We start from the raw sequence: 22,254 nt of genomic DNA, 5'->3' as shown, positions 1-22,254 counted from the left end.
CTCCGCAGTCCCTCCCCGTCGTAGGTGGGAGATAGGTTGAGAAGGTGTCCCATCTTCTTTGTCTCTGGGGTGATTGATAATATAGAAAATGAGATCTGATTGAACGAACGCACAAATTTCTTAGTGGTTTTCGTCATGGTATTTGTGACCAGCGGGGAAGAAGTGTAATAATCAGAAGAAGAAAAAAATTATATATAACAGTCACGTACGGAGATTGTGAGTATATTAGCACATATTCTTTCTAGTTTACCTGATATGAGTAAACAAAAATAAAAGAATTAGTATTTGTTTACGCTGATGGGTGGCGGGTGATCCTGACACAAGTTATCTCATTAAAGCACAAGTTGGGCGCCTGACTTTGTTTTTCCTCTTTACCTTCTCCTTGTATGTGTTCATAATGTACCAAACTCTAAAACAATAATAAGAAAGTGAACATCTATACCCTATAGATTTTACTGTTTAAAATGCAAAGAGTAAAATAGTATGCAAGTGAAAAAATAATAATAATGGCAGACGGGACGGACTACTACGAGACAAAAAACGGAAAAAAAAACCATTGTTACGGAAGCATCATAAAGTTACTTGACGCAAAGTGAAAAAGAACAAAAAATGTTTATTGATTTACTCAGAAGTTCACTAAAGAGGGGAAAGATATTACATAAGATAGATCATAGAGACTTAGGCAGCAAAACAACACCAAATAAGAAAAGCCTCTCTAATGGGTGACTTTGGTTGTCGCCGACAGGTTGAGGTTTACTGGTAGCGTCTGGTAGTGAATTCCTGGTCGAATCTGGTCTACTGGAGTGGTTTAGACTGGCAGAGTTAAGCTTAAGGAAACAAATCACAGCGAAGTCGTGTCTTTGGTAGACGGGAGGTTAAATATTATCAGGTGACAAAGAAAATAAATGTGAGAGTTGAAGGTTGAAAGAGGCGGAACAGTAGAGAGACGCGTGGCTTAATTTGGTTGGTTGATGAGGCTTATTATTCCCACTTCGCTAATTCCAGCAGTAGATGCAGCCGAGTTAATGCTTCCCTCCATACAAGCTCACATAAAAAGAAAGCTTCATTAAATTTCTTCCACGCTCACAAAAAAGAGGAAATATTCCACAAAAGTCCATATAACAACATTCCTCTCACACAGTCTGCACATCTCAGTCGTTCCTTTATCCGATCATTGTCCAGATATCTCCGGATCACACAGAGACGGCGGCAGTAGAGCTCATCCGGTGCACCTTTCCAACACTGGGAATTAACAAGGAGGGAGCACGGAGGGGCACGGCTGTACACAGGTGACATACACCTCACCTGAAAAATAAACACATATATTCATTGTTATAGGACTTATGGAAAAATGAAGCTTACATTGGGCATGGAAAATAAAATGGTATTTGTTGCAAAAGTTTTGTGTTTTTTTTTTATCTTTGGCATCCCAAAACTGTGGTCATGTTCTGGGAGAGGTTTTAACTCTACACGGGAGACTCGGTATATGATAAAATATTTCTATGGTTCTGACTCACACCTCTAACATCACTTTAAAATGTATACAATAATATTACTTCAGACAGATTTAATTGCTTGTGATAATCAGAACATTCTAATGAAAATTTGCTTCTACCCACGTGAAATATCTCTTAATAAAGCTATTAATGAACGTTCAGGTAAACAAAATGTAAAGTACAATAATGGGTGAGACTCTCTCTCTCTCTCTCTCTCTTTTACCTCCTTCATTGTAGCCAGAAGTAATGGAGAAGAGGAAGTAGCGAGATGAACGTTAAGCTGGACACCATGACGATCACTCCTCCAGACACTGCACGTAGGGGGAGAGAAAACAGTCACAGTTAAGACACGTTAAACTACAGCACGACTCTGACGTTCATTGTTTACATCATTGAGTGAGAAGTTTGTTTAATGCTGGACCACCACAAAGTTATGCTTAAAGTACATTGGATTAGAACCATATGGGAAACTTTTAAAATTAAAGCTTTAGGTAAGATTCGGCTACAGCAAGTGGCAAATATCCTGAAATTTGTTGAAATCAATGAAGGATCAGTTACGAACAATGCAATGAATTAATGAAATGGGATTAAAATGCTTGAAAAACACATAACTAGTAACCCCTTCAGCTTTACACGGGTGGATATCAAATTCGTGGGTGGAGATGCGTCACCTTGATGGCCATAAAACAACAACTCATTATCACAAAATATAATGAAAACTGTGACTAAATTATGATTAAAAATACATCTATGATAAAAGGTAAACCAACACAGGTGAAAGTAAGAAGAGAACTCATGCAACATACGATAAAGTAAGAGGTGAAGCCTTAAGATTTAACTCCCAGATAAACACATCTTGACAAACTGCCGGCAAGAAAACTGCCAATTTCAGGGCCTTCAATGTAGCCACTTCACACACTTGAGAAAACGTCAGAGTGAATTGAAAGTCTTGGGAGTGGTTCTGATCCTCGTGCCGGGAGCTTTGTCAAGAAGTGTTTGGTCGTCTGGGATGATAAAGTTCTCCTTCATATCTCAGATCCCAAACCCTTACCTGAGGATTCTACAGCTGGTACACCTGTGGAACAAAAGATGACATGCCATTAGTGAAATCCAGAAATAACACGGATGAGGTTGTTTAAGCCGTGAAGGAATAATGAAAAAAAAAATCATTCCACTTCGCCACACAAGTTGCTACATAAATCTACATAAATGCAAGATCATGGCTCGTACACTCTCTCGGGGAGTTAATTTGCGTCACAAAGTTATGTTTTGCGACAAGGTCACATTTTAACGTCAAGTCATCATGGGTCATTGCCGAGTCTATTACAACAATGAACCAATTCTTAAAAAAAGCTACAATAGCAATATAATTGCGTTTAACAACAATTCCAATGCCAAAACAAGGAAGAAGGGGGAAATTATAAAAGAAAAAACAGTTTTAAGCATTCCATTAAGATGAAACCAGGAAACGCCAGCAAACTGGCTCTAAATATTCAACCAGGAAAAGTCATCACAGGAATCAAACAACAACTGCTTCACGTTTTCTACAAGTTGTATGTTGAGGAGTTATTGTTAGTTGGGGAACCTAGAAGCGTACACATATCTTCTACAGAGATTCCAAAGTTAATGCATGCAAAAAAAAAAGTCCACGAGGTAAGGTTAGTATTACAGAAAAACCACCACATCATTCAAGGCTCCCATTTATATATATTTTTTTTCGTGTGTCAGGGCCGTTTTCTATGACATACGTTCCTGGGGTTGCCTCCTTACCACTCTCTGCAACGTGAGGTTTAGCGCCCTTAGTCTCTTCCTCAATTTCAAAGTCATCATTATCATTATCGTCTACCTCTAATCCTTCTTCTTCCTCATCGTAATCCTCCTCCACCTCATCCTCAAGCTCTTCAGGAGCAGAGGTGGTGGTGGGAGTTGGGGTGGTGGTTGTGGTGGTAGTAGTGGTAGTGGTAGGGGGGCCTGAAATATACCAGTTCATACCATCTGCAGTTCACTACTCTACAGCTAAAAAAATACAACAACATTCCTTACTTAAGACCATTACACCTCTGTTAGATTGTTTATACTTGCTTGCTCAGTGGAGAATATAGACAACTACTGAATCAATGTACAATATTAGCAAATAAATACTTCATGAAAGACTATTCATTCCGACACAAAAACAAAAGAGAAGCGGTTCATATACAAAACAAAAAATAATCGATGCACAACAAGTATTAATTATAAATCAATAAGATACATTGAAAAAAAGGTAGTACTAAGAGACACTGAGGAACTCGAGATAATACAAGGAAGAGGAAGATAAGACGGACATAAACCAAGAGAAAACTAAGACATAGGAGAGTGTGCACATGAAGCAGCAAGTGAAGCAGAACATAAACAAAGTCATCGGAAGAGAATGATCAGACTTAATATAAATATACATTAAATCATGGGGGTATTCTTTTTCAATAACCTTGTATGTCATCAGTGAAGAAGTAACTGGTCACTACGGTCAGGACAAAATATTAATCTACTATGAGCCGGACACCTTCAAAAATCGGTCACAGAAGCACCTAAGAACACGATGGAAGTATTAACAAGGAACATTCATTTTACCAATACGTTGTGGTCCAGGCTACGAGGAAGACCATAGGAAGTTAATCCGCCCAAAACCTCAGCCTGAACAACCATCACGCCCGGGGGAATCACCAAAAGGCACGGGAGGTAGAACTCACCAGGAGGACTATAAGAGCATTATCCGGATTACAAACGCACGAAATCCTATTGTGAACGATGAAAAGCGATTATAGGTTATTATTCCAACAGTAGGCCTGGGAGTGTGGCTTTTGTGGGCTGAAGGCCAGGTGGGGAACCCGCATGGTTAAGGAGGGGGGGGTGAGAGGGTGGGAGAAAAGGAAAAGGGAAGGGGAGGGAGGAAGGGAAGGGAGGGAAGGGATGGGAAGGAAGGGAAGGGAAGGGGAAGGGGAAGGATGGGAAGGGAAGGGAAGGGAGGGAGGGATGGGAAGGGGAGGGAAGGGGAGGAAGGATGGGAAGGGAGGAGGATGGGTGTACCCGTGAAATCAGTTGGTGATATCCTCGGTGGCGGCCGCTCGTTAAGGTAATCATAGGACCACGGTGAATTTTGTTTCTTTCACAGTTAAAGGACCATACCTGAGCAGCATGGGTAGTAGTGTGGTGTGGGCAGGTGTGTGTCTGGAAGCTGGGAACTGAAATGTGTTTGTATCTGTACTTGTATCGCGTCTTTGGAATTTCAAATTTGTTTTTACTTCGTCCTGTGTGATATTGTTGCAGTACTTAACGGAACAAACGGCCAAACCCAGAATGCATTTATCAGAAATTCAATCATTCGACACAAATGCTATTTTCTACTGCGAGCTCGAGTTTTGTAAATATTTATACATCTAGCAATAAAAGCTACCTTTTACCGACGTTACAAAATATAGGTAAAATAACTAAAACTGAAAAAACCTGCACTCGATAACTTTCGTTTTCACATTTCTACATAAAGATTATACCAACAAAACACTATAAATATAATATATTAAATAACAGTGATTATAATAATAATAATAATAATAATAATAATAATAATAAACCATTTTTCCGGAACTTGACCTCACTTAACTACACCTTCCCTGAAGTTCACATCCCCTGCGTCGGATACAAGATCATTCGCTTACAATAATCCTGCCTCATTCCCTGATAAGTTATTGGTCACCAAAGCACACATGCCCGGCCTAGCCTCTGTCTTTGTATAGGCCACGAGACTATGTACCTAATTATCTACCTTATCTAATACATCTACCCTCTCTTCCTGTGTAAGCTACTACACACACACACACACACACACACACACACACACACACACACACACACACATATCCACACCCACACTATCACTCTCTCTCTTACATGGATGGGCCATAAAACTTCCTGCTGATGATATCGATAAAACGACAACAACCATCATGTGAGGAGAATATTATATGTCTTTAAATACAGCAATAAGCGCATACACCTCACACCTGGCACAGTTACTATACTATACTATACTATACTATACTATACTATACTATACTATACTATATCGTCAACCAATCGTCATTCCCGAGTGATGGAACTCAACCATGATATAAGAGGATCAGGTGTAAGGTATCCTGGTAGTCATCAGTGGTGAAGATATGAAGGTGGTTCGTTCACTGGCACATAATCGTCAGCTGTTTCGTACAGTCAGGTAATTTATGCATCTATCTCTGTCTATAGAATGTTTAAATGTCTTTTAATACAATAAAAACTATAACTGCACACCATAAGTTATGTACGTAGCGGTTATTGCTCCTATATTCCCCTCCTGTACAGGACATGGAAAAAGCATTAACATATCAGTCAGGGTTTTAGTCGAGTTTTTGTAATCAAGAAAGAAAGTTTATTTTCTATTTAAATGAGACCTTGACCTTTAACCTTTGTTTACCTTAATCATTTTAATCCTTTGGGAGGATGGTTAGACCCTTCAGTCCTCATAGGGTTAACGCTCTTTCTACCACAAACAATGGACCCATTTATTGTGGCGGCAACTGAATTAATTCCCACTGGAGTTGTCGCCTTTTAGCTGAAACTGAACGGTAGCGGCGCAGACCCTGAACGGACTACGGACGGATACGATGCGGACGCTGTTGTTCTTACAAACCGATTACAATGCCTTTGTCCTTCCTTGCATGGTCAATATTAAACAAATATACATATATAAACTACATAAGCCAAGTCCCAGCCCAACACGAACCTCTCAAACACCCGAGGGCTAACTCTCCTACAGGAACTACCAAGGGAGTACTCAAGCCAACACACTCAGGAGGGAACATCACACTCCAGAGGCAAATATATACAGAGCTTTCATCCTCTTTTTATTTCTCCCAAATATTATAGAAAATGGGTGGAAAAGCTTCCTCCCTTATTCAGTGTGAAGCAGCCTGGCCCAGGATCACCGGATCATCCATTCTATTTATCCATGATGAAAATTTCAATCTCCTTCAATGGTTGTGGATGGAAAAATCTTGTTTTCTCTAGGATGAGACATGGAGAGGGGGCTAAGAAAGAAGAAGTGAAATGGGTGAATGACATTTAAGGATAAAGGGTACAGGGAAAGACTCACTAGGATACCGATGTGTGGTAGCATTGGGTGGTTGTGGCAGACGTGTGATGGTGATAGCCTGGCAGTGATGGTAATAGCCATAGTCATGGAGGTGTTTATAGCGGCCATAAACACGCTCACTAAAAGATAGGTACCTATAATGTAACACAACAGCCTCGATGCGCATTGTAGTACCCTAGATCAAGGCACTGTAGTGATTGAGGTTAAAGAAACTAAACTTGCATTCCCTAGAAAGACGAAGAGTGCGGGGAGATATGATAGAAGTATTTAAGTGGGTGAAAGGAATCAATAAAGGGGATATAGATAAAGTTCGTATAATATCCGAGCAGGATAGGACTCGGAGCAACGGATTTAAGTTGGAAAAGTTTAGGTTTAGGAGGGAGATAGGAAGGAACTGGTTCACAAATAGGGTGGTGGACGAGTGGAACAAGCTTAGCAACTTTGTAGTAAGTACTGGAACGCTGGAAAGTTTCAAAAAGAGGCTGGATAGATTCATGGATGATAGAGAGTGGTAGTAACTCTCGACAGGAGCTGCCATGTACAGGCCAACCGGCCTATTGCAGACTCCCTATTTTCTTATGTTCTTCTTATGTTCTTAAGTATGTGGGTAATAAGTGTATTTTGCAGTCATCTATTATGTCATCACTTATATTGTTCAGTATATTACTACTACACTACTACTACTACTACTACTATACGTTTACTACTACCACTACTATTACTACTACTACTTTTTTTTAATGGCCTCCAGCCTCCCCCAATAGCCATACCTTCGCCACCATTTTATTACCTTAATATTAAATATTAAATATCTACGACAACTACTACAACTACTTTAATGTTACTAATACTACTACTATTAATAATAATACCTCACATGGGACATTCAATAGGTCTCTCTTTCAGTATAAAATTTCTTTGCTTTTCTTTACAAAAATATTAAATGATAAATTACGTATTCATTCCAGTCACCATTAATCTATCAAGGCAATAACTGTCCCTGTAGAATAGCACCACAAGTTATTAATTAATACGTCAGGATGTATTACCAGTAAATTAACTAAGGACAATTAAAAAAACAAAAACATTAATAAATAACGTACAATAACCTCCCGATAAAGGTTAAGTGATTTTTATAGTAAAACTCTTCAGGTATCCAACAGGTATTCAACAACGTATAAATGATCATTAAATACAGTTAATCACTCTGTTGAAATGTAGATTCCCACTTGAGGATTCATAGTCAGTGATGAGGAGAGAAAACACACAATAGGTCGCCTGGTGCAGTAACTCTTTGTTCTCCCTATCCAGAAATAACTCTTGAATGAGCTGTTAAAAAACTTTTGCTCCTGAACAATGGAAACCTATTAATATCACACTAAGTTCGTACACATAGTTTTTATTTGGGGGGGCGGAGGGGTAATTCTTATTGCCTTTTTCTCCGTTATAATAGAGGGTGACCTGGATGCTAGAACAAACACACACAAACACAATATGAGTACACACACACACACACACACACACACACACACACATTATCCCCTTCCTACTCCACATATCAGGAAGCGCTCAACACACTGACCCTCTCGGCTCTCTCTGACCATCACCACGACCTCATCTGCAAATTTGGTGAGAAGCTTCTACACCATCCTCGACACCGGCTCCTATTTCCACCCGAGATCCCTCGTCCGAGAACTGCTGTTCGACACTACAACCACACCCAGCCCATACGAGCACGAACTGATCTCTATAAGAACAGCCCAGTCCCAACCATTGTAAAAATTATCAATAACTTGTAATCAACCAGTGTATTCACTCCCAGTCAATCTTACTTTTTGCACTGTCACTATGTTGAAATGCCCTGTAGTTTGAGCTTCTCCTCACCTAGTTATAATATATCGTATTTGTATCACTTATGTTACTTGTATATTATTTGTAAATCAAGAGACCCATTCCCCAATTATGTTACTGTATATTTTCAGCCTTCCGGTTGCCATGCTCTTTCAATAAACATATTATTATTATTATTATTATTATTATTATTATTATTATTATTATTATTATTGCACCAATGACTGATGGATACAATACTATTTTCGTATCCCTCCCAGGAAGCGATGGGAACAAAATAATATTATTGTCCTGAAAATATAATTGCTAAATTGCTATACAATACAAACGGACCAAAACCGCTGATGAATCCACCAGAGACAGAAGAGAAAAGGAACGCGACACTCATTATAAACAATGAACATTAAAATGACTAATATTCGGTAACAAAATGCACCTTTGTCTTCCTAACCCAGTCTTACATGACTTGTTGGTGACCTTTGACCTTTGTAAAAGAGACAAAATTATCATAAATTGGCCCAGATTTAAAGAAGAGGTATTTAACAAAATGATACCAAGAAAAAGGATGAAAAACTAGAAAAACACATTTGTCTCACTCAGGTGAATGAAAACAAGGAAAGAGTTACTCTTACTTTTAACATTACACTTTATAATGAAATTGAATATTTACCCTCTAAGCTTCCTGCAATAATTCTTACTAACACAATAACTTGTCAGGCTAAGTGCCGTGTTAATTTCCAGTAATGTATAATAGACTAAGTAATTATCATTAAATGTATAAACATTCGACTCTAAATGACAATATATAAGTTTAATAATAACATCTTTTAACAATGACTCAACTGGCTGCTACCGACAAACTCCAATCACAAAAGTGCAACAGTCAGGACAAAAATGAAGTCAGAAATTAAAAAAAAAATGTAGGGAACAATTACTGAGAGGCAGTCAACACCACAAAGCCGAGACTCAACATTAAAAGCAACACTCAACATATACACACAGACACGGAGACCAGGACAAAGGCACAAACAGAGACACACAACAATGAGGCTCACACACACACACACACACACACACACACACACACACACACACACACACACGTACGTCAATAAGAAAAAATGCCGAAAGAGACATTCTGACACTCACAGTCGTACACAAACAGACGCAGAAAGGAGACAGTACCCTAACACACACAATACCCTCCCACGTTCACTCTCCCTAAGACACTTTTCTCCAGTATGCTTCACACTTCACTACGTATTTCCATTTGTAAACACGAGTAAATGGGGAATGAAAAAAACAATTCAAATGCTGTTTCTACCTCGGGACGCCCCTCGGGACTACGTCGGGAAGGCTTCTGGAAACCACACACCGTCCTGGTAGCTGCCAGGCATAGAGAGATTTGCATATTCAACAGGAATGGCATTTTTGGATACAAGCTCTCGACTATTGTGTAGTGATAGTCGTCTTACACAGAGGACGAGTGGCGGCCCCTGACTGGCTGGGTACCCTGATGGGGACTACCCCTCTTACCTGGCTGCCCTACCTGGTGGGGACTATCCCTGTTAGCTGATTATACTACCTGGTGGAGACTAAGGATGAGGAAGACTTTCTCAACTGTTACTTTTCCATGACACGTGGAGGAGAGAGAGAGAAAGGGGGTGGGGGCAGGAGCAGTACTCAGGTGTCTAGCGAGGATGGGTAACTTTCCTAATCGGATATTTGAACACAGCAAGAATATGTGTGCGGGGGAGAAGGGAGAGAGAGCCCTAGGCGGAACATACAATACAAGATGAACTAGAAAAGGTCAACACGGAAGGTGTAAGCGAGCGGGAAACTGAAGATGCCAAACACTGATATTGGGTACTTGTAATTAACTTAAAACCGATGTAATGACAAATATCTGGCAGTAACGAATATTTTTTTCATAAAACTATATGACGTTTAGCCTTTATGAAGTACAATATCGAATTTGTAAGATTATTGAGGAAGTTTACATCAAAACTAGGGAGGAGTCATTACACCATTTGATAACAACACAGATAAACGATTATTGTTTGTACTTGAAAAGTCGTTAGTGGGGTGAGGTCATTCCTATGATCTGGTTAAAGTGTCTGTACACCACAGGGCGGAAACTTTTAAGGGTAGTGAGTGAAAGAGTTAAATATGAAATTAATTTTGTTGACAAATTTCAGGAAAGACATCTTCATCTAGGACACAACATTATACACAAGGTCACAGAACCGATGTTCTTCCCAAACGACCAGAGACAAAGACTTTCCCCAACAACAACAGAGTAAATGACAAATTGTGGCCTTCATCTACCTCACATAGGATTATCAACCTTTTCTGTCACTACAATAGAGTCGACCATCGCCTATCACGGTTTGAGCGAGGAGGGGGGGGGGAGATCAGATTTATGACGTTGGTGAAATTGTAAAATCGCTCTTGTGTTTATTGACCGCAAGGAGGAAAATCGATGATGTATAGCGCTCGGCTTTTGCTTCACTTGACGTGACCTGAAATGAGTTAGAATGAACTTTAATATTAAAAAAAAATACTCAAATAATATAAATAAACGTTATGTATTCAAATAATATACGCGTAAAGTGAGCAAAACAATGAAACACCTAACGAAACAAACTAAAATGTATGATAAAAATCTTCAGTGTGGACATAGACCAGCACCTTGTGACCTGAGGTGTGGTGGGCGGATTCAGCCAATCAGAGCAATTTTCCAGGTGGTGGTAGTGGTGGCTGTGATGGTGATGTGTGTGGTGGTGGTGGTGTGATGGTGGTAGTGGCGGCTGAGGTGGTGGTGTGGTGGTTGTGGTGGTGTGGTGGTGGTAGTGGTGGTGGTGTGTTGTGGTGGAGGTGGGTAGCGGCAGGGAAAGGTTGGGCATAAACAGGCATCTGAGCGGTGGAGTTTAAACAATAAAAAACAATTTAAATCCATTAAAGGAAATTATTCGGTTGATCTTTAATCCCTAACTGAAAATTTGTGATAAAATGGTATACTACTACTACTACTACTACTACTACTACTACTACTAATAATAATAATAATAATAATAATAATAATAATAATAATAATAATAATAATAATAATAATAATAATAATAAAATAACAGCTTTATCAAACAATTGCAACAGGTGAAAGAAGCAAAGCGTCATGAATTCCTCTCCCTGACACTAACAGAAAAAGAGACGATACATTTTGGACCTAAGGAGAAAGATGAGAACAAAAGACGGGGAGTGAGGAAGGGGGTGTGGGAAAGTGAACAATAACTCCCCGGGCGAGGCGTCACAACACCTCCTCCTCCCTCCTCCTCCCCTTCTTCTTCTCCTCCTCCTCTTCTTCCTCCTTTCTCACCTGATAAACGATGCCTGATTGGTTCAGTACACAGGTTGTGGACTCAGCTTGTGTTGTAAATGGTGGAGGAGTTAAGAGCTCGTTTTATAGGGTCAATATATTATTGTGGTCCAGTTCATGTACTCACTTTTAAGCAAGAGAGAGAGAGAGAGAGAGAGAGAGAGAGAGAGAGAGACGCTTGTTATATATTTACTTTGTAATTCGCCGTGGGAGACATAATTAACTCTTGGGGTTTACTCTCAACAACCTCATAAGGACTTGTTTGTTTCCTCTCGGAGTCTCTCTACTCTTTGAAATTCTATCCATTAAGCCTGAAAATCATGGCTAAATCTTACCACCAGATCAAGTTTAGTCTCAGAAACTTTCATTGAATTCTCGGGGTGTTGATGTCATAAATCATTGGCTCCTTTGAATATGTCAGTCAGTCAGTGAGCACCTGTCCTTCACGACGGAGGAACCATATCGGATCCTGCCCTACAAATCCTAAATATTCAGATACTGTATTTTCATAATAATTTGGAACTATCTAATCTCTTATAGTGAGAAGAGTTTTTATACGGCGGACATTTGCCTCGGACGCAGCTGAGAGAAGTCCATCTAAATACCATTACTGTAAAGTTATTTCTTTTCTTCTCACAATGAAATGAAACAATTGTCTTCCTCTGGTGAAAACTATAATGCAATCTAGGCACCTTTACTTCATCTATCATGGGAGATGTTAGTTTACATTAGAAAAAGTTTGGTTAGATTAGGGGAGCTTTGTTATGTTAGTACTGCTGTGATTCAGTGATTCTGTATATCATTGGAAACTATTTAACTATTGCTAACTACAGAGTAACTGAATCTTATTAGAGGAGAAGTTTCTAACCCATTATGAGCGAGGTCCTCTCTGTGCTGAATAAAATCGTCTGTCGTTAGCGAAAAAAAATATTAAAAGTAGCGTCCAGCGGTAGTGAAGGGGTTAAAATTCAACTATCCAATACGACTGAAGGCTATTTCTTAATTTCACACGTGGGTCATCATCAGCATCACAGTTACTGTTATACGGTTTACGTCTTGAAGCTCAAAATCCCATCATTTTATCTTGAAAATATTATAAAGGGGAAAGCGACACAAACACGGTCGCTCAGTTAGCCAACACACGGCAGGAAATGAGAAGAGGATCGCGTTTCACGCTATGGAGTTAACCTTTCTGTTGAAATGAGGAGGAGGGAGAGGAGGAAGGAAGGAAGAAAGAAGATAAGAAGTGAAGGAATGAGAGAGAATAGTGGGGGCATAAGTCGAAAAGGGTGGGAGAAAGAAAGAGAAGGAGAGTAGGATGTAAGAAAGTGTGGGAGGGAGGGGGAGAAGGGTAGAAGAAGGTAAAGAGAAGAAGGGTGTGATGGAGGGAAGAATGGGCGGAAAGAAAGGGTTGACTTTAAATTGGGAGAGTACGGGAGGAGGAGGAGGAGGAGGAGGAGAGGAGGAGGAGGAGGAGGAGGAGGAGGAGGGTGTAGTGGCGGTGGATGAAGGGTGAGTCAAGTGTGTGTGTGAAGGCTGTCAGGTGCATCTCTACCTGAGAACCACCTGCATTGTACTTGCCTTGAGCCTACCTGTCTGGAGTCTACCTGCCCGGAGCCTACCCGCCCAAGGCCTATCAGCCCAGAGCCTACCCACCCGGAGCCCACCTGCCCGGAGCCCACCTGCCCGGAGCCTACCTGCTTAAAGTTTACCTGGAGAGGTTCCGGAGGCTTTGTAGGCAAACTCACCCTGTCTTTAATGCCCGACAAGAGAGAAGGTAAGATGAAGGAGTGGGGGGGGTGGGTGGAGAGGCCAAGGAGGAGAGGGAGTTAGGATTGGTATCAAGGAGAGAGAGGAAACGAAAAAGGGACAAGGAAGAAGAGAAGGGTGGATAAGGAAGAGAAAGAGATGAATGGACAAGGAAGAGGAAGAGAAGGGGACAAAGAAGAGGAAAAGGAGGGGGATAAGGATGAGGAAGAAGAGAAGGGACGAGGAAGAGGAAGAAGAGGAAGAGATCAAGCCCTGGTCAATGGAAGACATTAATCAAGCGCTTTCAATAGAAGAACGAAATGACAGATTCCCTCTGTTCCCTTTATCTTCCTCCCTCACGCTCACTCCTGCCCTCTCACTCTCACTCCTGCCCTCTCACATTCCTCTTGCCGTCTCACTCTCTCACCTCCTGTCATTCCTCACGCTCACTCCTGCCCTCTCACTCTCACTCCTGCCCTCTCACATTCCTCTTGCCGTCTCACTCTCTCACCTCCTGTCATTCCTCACGCTCACCCTGCCCTCTCACTCTCACTCCTGCCCTCACACATTCTCTTGCTGTCTCACTTCTCACCCTCCTCTGTCATTCCTCACGCTCACCCTGCCCTCTCACCTCACCCCTGCCCTCTCACATTCCTCTTGCTGTCCTCACTCTCTCACTCCTCCTGTCATTCCTCACGCTCACTCCTGCCCTCTCACCTCCACCCCTGCCCTCTCACATTCCTCTTGCCTCTCACCCTCACTCACTCCTGTCATTCCTCACGCTGACTCCTGCCCTCTCACTCTGACTGCTCCTGCTCCATTACTCTCACCCCGCCTTCTCCCTCCTCACTCTCTCACTCTTCCTGGCCTATTCACGCCCCCTGCCTCTCTCCCTCCCCACTCCTGCCCTTCCTCTCGCTCACCCTTCCCTCTCACTTCCTCACTCTTCCTGGCCTTATTCACGCTCACCCCTGCCCTTCTCCCTCCCACTCCTGCCCTTCCTCTCGCTCACCTCTTCCCTCTCACTCTCTCATCCTGCCCTTATTCACGCTCACTCCTGCCCTCTCACACTCACTTCTACCCTCTCTCTCTCACACACTCACTCACTTTCACTTTTTTCACTCCTCTGCTTAATGGTGTATTTCTACAGCTCACTCTTACTTCTTATCACTTTCGCGGACTTCAACGTAAGGGGTCTCTCTCTCAATATCCTTCCCACCTCTTTCCTCCCTCTACCCTCTTCTCCTCAATCCAGCTCCTCTTCCTCCCTCTCTTGAATCCCCTCCTTCATCCTCCTCCTCTTCACGGACCGAAAACGAAGTAATCGCAATAAAACACGTCTCTGAGATTTGGCCAGAAGTGTACCTCGAGTGTGATCCGGAGACTCCCCCTTGAGGCGTCGTCAGGCAGTTCCTACCAAGGTCCCTCTGTGATCTATCGGGACTTGTTCATCTCCTCGTGAGGCCAAAGGAGAGTGGGAGATGAAAATACTAAAGGGAAAGTGAAAAAGTGGGTGAAAGTGAGAATGTGTGTTTGGGGGGTCTTTTGAGAGAGAGAGAGAGAGAGAGAGAGAGAGAGAGAGAGAGAGAGAGAGAGAGAGAGAGAGAGAGAGAGAGAGTGTGTGTGTGTGTGTACGCTACCTGTCCGCCAGCATAAACACCCACCCCACCCCCCAACCTTTGCCCCCCACCTCCACACATTCGCAACCTCGTCTCTGTCGATAATTTATTGGGTGGCGTCTATTACTACGTTATTACACCCTGGGGAGTTTCAGGAGAAAAATAGGTTCATATTAGCAAAAAGAAGATGAAATAGTGTCTAACCGTACAGTGAGATGAATAGGTTTTAAAAATATATATTAAAAAAAATAATAATAATTGGTTCTCTATCGCACCCCATAGATGAAATAGGTTCTTAATTATTATACATTGAAGGTGATATAAGATTAGGTAATTAATTATAAACTATACTCTAGATAACAACTATGGTTAATGGTTGACCTGGCACCCTTATCTACCACAGTGATACTTATCTTCACCCTTATAGCCTCTTAACATGACGGTCATCTAAATCACGAATGAAAGTCTAAGTAGTTGTTTTCCCCCAACATAAGTGATAAAACTTTGGGGATTACGTTAGGGGTTAGGTTAGGTTAGCGTTAGGATGGTTACGTTATGTTAGGTTAAGTCTTGGTTTGGTAGGGTTAGGCTTGGTTACGTAAGGGGATTGGTTAGGTTAGGTTTTGATAGGTTAGGTTAGGTTAAATTTAGTACTAGGGATGGATATTATTTAGGTGAAATAAGCTGGGGTGGAGATTCTTCAGGTGATCCGAAAAAACTGTGGGCAGCTTCTGTGCTCTCCAGCCCGTATCCCCAGGTGACCCCAGGTGACCCCATGTATGTTATGTATTCATCAGTGTGGTCGATACAGCGAACTCTTTATGGGAGCAGACTCGAAACAAACCCTATGAGAAAAAGGTTATATTTTGCTCCTGAACAACACGACCTGGAGATGTGACTTCACTTCACTTTCTTTTACATAAGGTATTGCAACCAGATGCGTTTTATCCGGGTGACGAGGAGGATGTGGGTCGAAAAACTGCGGTGACGATCACACAGCATTTACCAAACGTTTCCTTATATAACCGAGGTCATACTAGAATACTACAGGGGTTAGGTTAGGTTGGGTTGGGTTTCGTATATCTGGGCTGTCATCGTCACGAGAGAACACAACAATACCTAAGACACCTCGAAATAGTAAATTAATTTAATTGTTTGCTCTTCTAACTCTATCATATACTTCTTCTTCTTACAAAGGTTACGGCTGTGGTAAATGGTAAGCCATCAAACTGAGCAAGATCGACGTAAATGTCAAGTAACTTATGCATGGCTATGGGGCAGAAAAAACCTCTTGTCTTACGCTAAAGGTCCGTACACTACAGCAGGATATACAATTAACAGTATATAATCAATATACAAAATAATGTATAAGTATATTACCAAAGAATTTGTATATTACCTTGTCAAATACACAAAAATACTGAAGTCGAATACGAAAATCAATACTGTACACCATATGAGTGGTTTTAGAAAGATGCGGCGAGGAATGTGTTAGTCTTCAGGTGGTGGCCAGGTAGCCCTGTAATTAATGACAGGTAAGCCAATTATCGGTACCGGACAGATGTGGAGTACAGATAAGGTGGTCCCTCCCTACTGCTACCAGCACACTATTCATCTTGCCTGATCATCTCAAGTCATCCGAGTCACTGAATTCCTTCAAGGCTGACACGCATCAAATCCTTGAGTAGGAGCAACAGACAGGACAGTGACCAGGGCAACTATCAGACCGTCTTTATCTAACATGACTGACTCTTGTTACACTTTTCTCATTTTCGTAATGCAAAAATCTTAGTGCTAAAGCAGCTATATGTTACGTCAACCTTTCTTGTGTATCTACATCAAGGTGACACAAACAGAATGCACCTCAGTCATATCGACGTCCGGCCATCTTCATATCCATGACTAATGTTTAGCAACCAACATTCTTGGCGAACGTTATGACCCACAAACAACGTCAGGCGAACGTTATGTCCCCCAAACAACGCCAAGCGATCATTATGTCCAACAGTAACACGGCCTGGAGTTGCCAGTCACAAGCTGTGAGAATTACACATTTTTCTTAAGGTTTCTGCGAATTACTTATATTATCAAACAGGTGAAGTCGTGGACGTATAATTGATCTAGAAACAGGATGTAGGAGCAGAGTGATGGTCATGAGATCACCAGAGAGACAATATATTTTTATAAAGTATAGACTTGAAGGTGAAAACATTCTCTTAAAAAACACGACAGGACAAGTTGCACGTATTACGAAGACAAGTTGTATGTATTTTGACCTTAAGTTACAGGAAAAAAACGTAAGTTGCATATATTTCAGAGCTAAGTTCCACGTATTGCAAGAAGTTACATGATTTGGCAAGACAAAGTACAAGCCTTACGAGGACAAGTTGTGTATATCAGGAGGAAAATTTACACAGTTGACAAGACAAGTTATACATTACGAGTGTAAATTATGGGCAGCGTGAGTGTACGTTAGGGTATACAGTAAGCAATACGAGATTATTATAGACCTCATTACAATGATAAGTCATACTCATTATAAGGATAAGTTATATACTAATGAGTGAGATTTTGGTCACACTAGTAGTCACTTTATACATAAGAAACTGTTTCTCACGTAAAATATCTTACCTAATCTGACCTTAACTATTTCAACCTAACCTAACCTAACCTAACCTAACCTTAACTATTTCAACATTACGTGACCTAACCCAACCTAACTTAACCTTACCTAACCTATCCGTACCTATCCTACCCTAACCATATACTGTATGTAGAATATAATTTCGCAGTTATAATAAGAGAAGAAATTTTCCATGTGGAGAAAGAAAAGTTTGTGAGGAATGAAAGCAAGGAACACAACAAATGACGCGACCATTAGTGGGGTTCAGAAGATGGGACAAGTTAACGGTTGGGCCGAAGACCTGTGTTAACGGTCCAGCACCATGACTCAGTCCACGGAGCTACAATGACGGTCAGTACTCCAGGTTCCTTAAATGACAATAAATCATGGGAAACACGAAAACTATTGACCGTATATTGTAACATAATAGTAAAATAATTAACAACTCGGTGTATCCAAGGACACCACTTGAGCGCTAAAGCGTCTTTCAGAATTCATAATCATATGAAATGGGTGAAATTGTATCATCAACGAGTTATTAGTCATTAATTAAATCATCTGTACAGCGACATTCATAAAATACAATGACATACCTTATAAGTCAGATATAATGGCATTATTTTTCACTAATACTTAATATATTTTTTAAGCTCTCATGTTTTTCTTTACTTATTCTGCCTCATAATATTCATGAACATAATCATCATTTTTGTTATTTAAAATTATAATAATTCTTTTATGATCAAAGTATTTACCTATTATCAAAGTATTAACCCATGATGATCAAAGTATTTACCCACGATGATCAAAGTCTTTACCCACAATGATCAAAGTATATTTACCCACGATGATCAAAGTATTTACCCACGATGATCAATAAATTTACCCACGATGATCAAAGTATTTACCCACGATGATCAAAGTATTTACCCACGATGATCAAAGTATTTACCCACGATGATCAATATATTTACCCACGATGATCAAAGATGACCCACGATGATCACAGGTCGCCCTCGAAGGTGTAGGTGTAACAACACACTCGAGTATTACCCTCACACTGCCACCCCGTGTAACAGTGTACAGTAAAGCCCTGATGACAGCCTCGTGTTGGCTTCAGTCCTCAATCATCCTTAATTGACATATGATCCTTATTCATTCCTCCTACGTTGTTAAGTCTCTCTACCTAATTTTAGTTGTTCTTTTTGTTCTTTACGATGATAATTTTACATGTTGTATGATTTTTCTTTTTAGTGCATGATAAGTTGCAAGGGATAATGAATTCAACAAGTATTAAAAATTTTATATGTTACTTTTTAGTCGTATAATCAGTTAAACTCCATTAAAACCCTCCAATGGAAATCAGTTTGAGATAAAAACTGTAACTCTCCAAATCCTATACAGTTAAACCCATATAAACCTTACAGCGAAAAAAAAACCTGGATAATGTTACGTGTATCTGGTATTTATTCGTATTACACTTGTTAATAAACTAAACATCATAACTTATATACCAATCGAGCTTTGTGATATACGACCGCGTGTATCTCGCTGACAATTTCACGTAGTTACATTCCTTTGTTTAGATTTATTGTATTTGGATGGCTTTTGTGGACGAAACTCTGTTTTAAAGTCATTAGCTGTAAAAAAAATCTTCAAATGCTGTTACTCAATAATCGGTGTTCTGTAAACGAGACAAACATTATCCGACCTTCTGACTCTTCCAAAATCCAATTGACTTTTCCAACACTAAGATGATTCTTCCAACACAAAACTGACCATTCCAACACCAGGCTGATTCTTCTAACACCAAGCTGACCCTTCTAACACCAAGCTGACCTTCTAACACCAAGCTGACCCTTCCAACACCAAGCTGACCCTTCCAACACCAAGCTGACCCTTCTAACACCAAGCTGACCTTCTAACACCAAGCTGACCAACACCAAGCTGACCCCCAACACCAGCTGACCTTCCAACAAGCTGACCCTTCTAACACGTGACTCCAACACAGGACCCTTCCAACACCTAAGTTCACGAGACTAAATTTTACCCCACAACTAGTAAATCTTCTCTCTTACCACCCAGTTGTAAATCCTCAACTTGTTGCTTTTACCGTAAATTGGGCAACTGACAGCCTGAGAGATCAGTTGCTGGAAGTTCTGAGGGGGAGAAGCTGTTAACCGAATCCTGGAAATCGCACGTCGGGAAATAGGAATTAAAAAAATCCGAGGAAGGTGGAAATTAAGACCACGAACATTACGAAATTGCTAAAAAGACCCAGAAAATTTAACTTGCAGATTGGTATAGCTATCAATTGCAAACTAAAGCCACAATTTGCCAACACGTCCAGAAAACCAAAATATCGACAAAGTAACTTGCAAAATTGTCGTTCTGGAATTGCAAAACAGTAACCAGGAAATGGGAAAACAGGGACAATGACAACGAAGTAATGGTAAATGAGGTGACACCGTGAGAATTACCCATTGTTTTAACATCTCATAGGTGATGGGCGGAGAATTCATCACTGGTCTATTGAATACTGTGCTATATTTATTCAATTTAGATCTTAATGTCTTTATTTTGGACGTGATGAAGCTAAAGTTAGATTGGATTAGGTTAGGTTAAGTTAGATTAAAATAGACTATGGCTAGGTTAGGTTAAGGTAGGTTATGATAGGTTACGTTAAATAGGTTACATTAAGTTAGGTTAAGTCAAGTTAGGTTAGGTAAGGTTCGGTTAGGTTTGGTTTGGTTAGGTTAGGTTAGGTTAGGTTAGGTGACGAAATGGCCTAGATCTCTCATAAGAATAAGCGTGGAACAGAGGACATTATACGAGTTAGGTGAGCAGAGATATATGGAATACGTAGAGACGTCGATATCGTGGTTGGCGTAGTTCCGGCTTTGAGTGAGTCCCGTAGTACCAGGAAGCCATAGAACCACGCCCGCCCTAACTCATGGTCGTGTGACTCTCAGTGTAAACCAACTTCCGGTGTAAACTCATAAGCCCCATTCATCAGAACAAGTCCGTCCATCAGTTTTTAAATCGTTCTCTCAGTGTAAACCATTCTAACCAATGTAAACTCATCCAACCAATGTAAACTCACCCTATCTATAAACCAATCCAATCAATGTAAACCCATTCGACCAATGCCAACCCTCAGTTAACACACGCTAGTGCTCAGCTACCACACATCTGGTTTATTTCCAAGCGGATGACACAAATTCTACGGACACGATTTATTGTTTGGGTTATATTACTGGACGATGTGATATTAACAAGTAATTAATTCAGTAACCGATGAAATTATCTCTCTGTCCTTCTCTGTCTCTTCTGTCTCTTTTTATCTGTCTCTCTTTGTGTGTGCGTGCATGTCTTTCTGTCTGTATTTTTTTGCATGCTTGCCTCTCTCTCTCTCTCTCTCTCTCTCTCTCTCTCTCCCTCTCCGTTTCTTGTCTCTGCTCCGTCTGTGTCTCTTTTTGTCTCTCCCTCTGTCTCTATGTCTATCTGGCTACACATGTCTGTCTCTTTCTCTATGTTATGGTGTGATAAAAACAACGAGTGCTTTGTTGTTTAATTTCAGAGGTCAACTCCCCCCCTTCCCCACCTCAAATTTCTTAAACACCAGAGAGTAAATATCCTATGATTTTTAACTTTCACCAAAAGTATACGTACATACATACATACATACGCGCACACACGCACGCACACATACATACATACATACATATACATTACTGCATATTTACTACGATCCGATTTCCTCTCCATTACAATATATAAATTATTCATATCCAGCGAGAACAGTGAAGATATATATACAACAACATTTATCTGCCTGGACGTTCACAACACACTGAGGGAATTTCTGCTTCACCTGTGACCGAAGTTGATGAGGTAATGACCATATTAAAACCTTACCTGTATATACCTGAGTTTTTTTTTTATATTTAGAGATTCTTTAAAGAAGAATAGAGGTAATAATTTCCATTATACAAAAATACTAATGATTGTTGTTGGTAATATTTTGAGGATAAAGGAGGAAGCTCAGGGAATATTCTGTACATGTTTATAGAACTACAAGGATGAAGACTTGATGTTGTTGGTATTGGTGATTCTATTATACTGCCAGACAGGAAAAAAATGCCATGTTTATTGTGATTCGTGTATATATAATAAACAACCATAACGCATTAGAGATTTATATATCCATTAACCATGAAGATAAAGCAACCAGATAAGTAAAGCATTCCAACCACCATTTTACTACGATTAAAAAAAAAAACACGATAAAGCGAGACTCAGTACCTATATACAGCCCCGTCATCTATACTCTTAAACAGAAGACGATCGAACCTTATGAACCAGGGAGAAGAATC

At 40.4% G+C, this 22,254-nt stretch overlaps 1 protein-coding gene across 1 annotated transcript in view; it reads right to left on the bottom strand.

Moving 5' to 3' along the window:
• Positions 1-853: 853 nt before the first annotated feature.
• The window catches only part of LOC121854839, a 142,779-nt gene continuing 121,378 nt past the window's right edge, over positions 854-22,254 (bottom strand). Inside the window, exons 7-10 of the mRNA XM_042349638.1 lie at positions 3,267-3,467; positions 2,548-2,571; positions 1,720-1,807; positions 854-1,305 (exon numbers count right to left, since the gene is read on the bottom strand). Coding sequence (XP_042205572.1) covers positions 1,725-1,807; positions 2,548-2,571; positions 3,267-3,467 — 308 coding nt within the window. The 3' untranslated portion in view covers positions 854-1,305; positions 1,720-1,724. The remainder of the gene's footprint in view (positions 1,306-1,719; positions 1,808-2,547; positions 2,572-3,266; positions 3,468-22,254) is intronic.

This window comes from Homarus americanus, unplaced genomic scaffold, assembly GCF_018991925.1.
Source record: "Homarus americanus isolate GMGI-L3 unplaced genomic scaffold, GMGI_Hamer_2.0 scaffold43731, whole genome shotgun sequence".
In the NCBI taxonomy this organism is placed as follows: Eukaryota; Metazoa; Arthropoda; class Malacostraca; order Decapoda; family Nephropidae; genus Homarus; species Homarus americanus.
The sequence above is the reverse complement of the archived record's forward strand: the minus strand, read 5'-3'. Positions and strand labels throughout refer to the sequence as shown.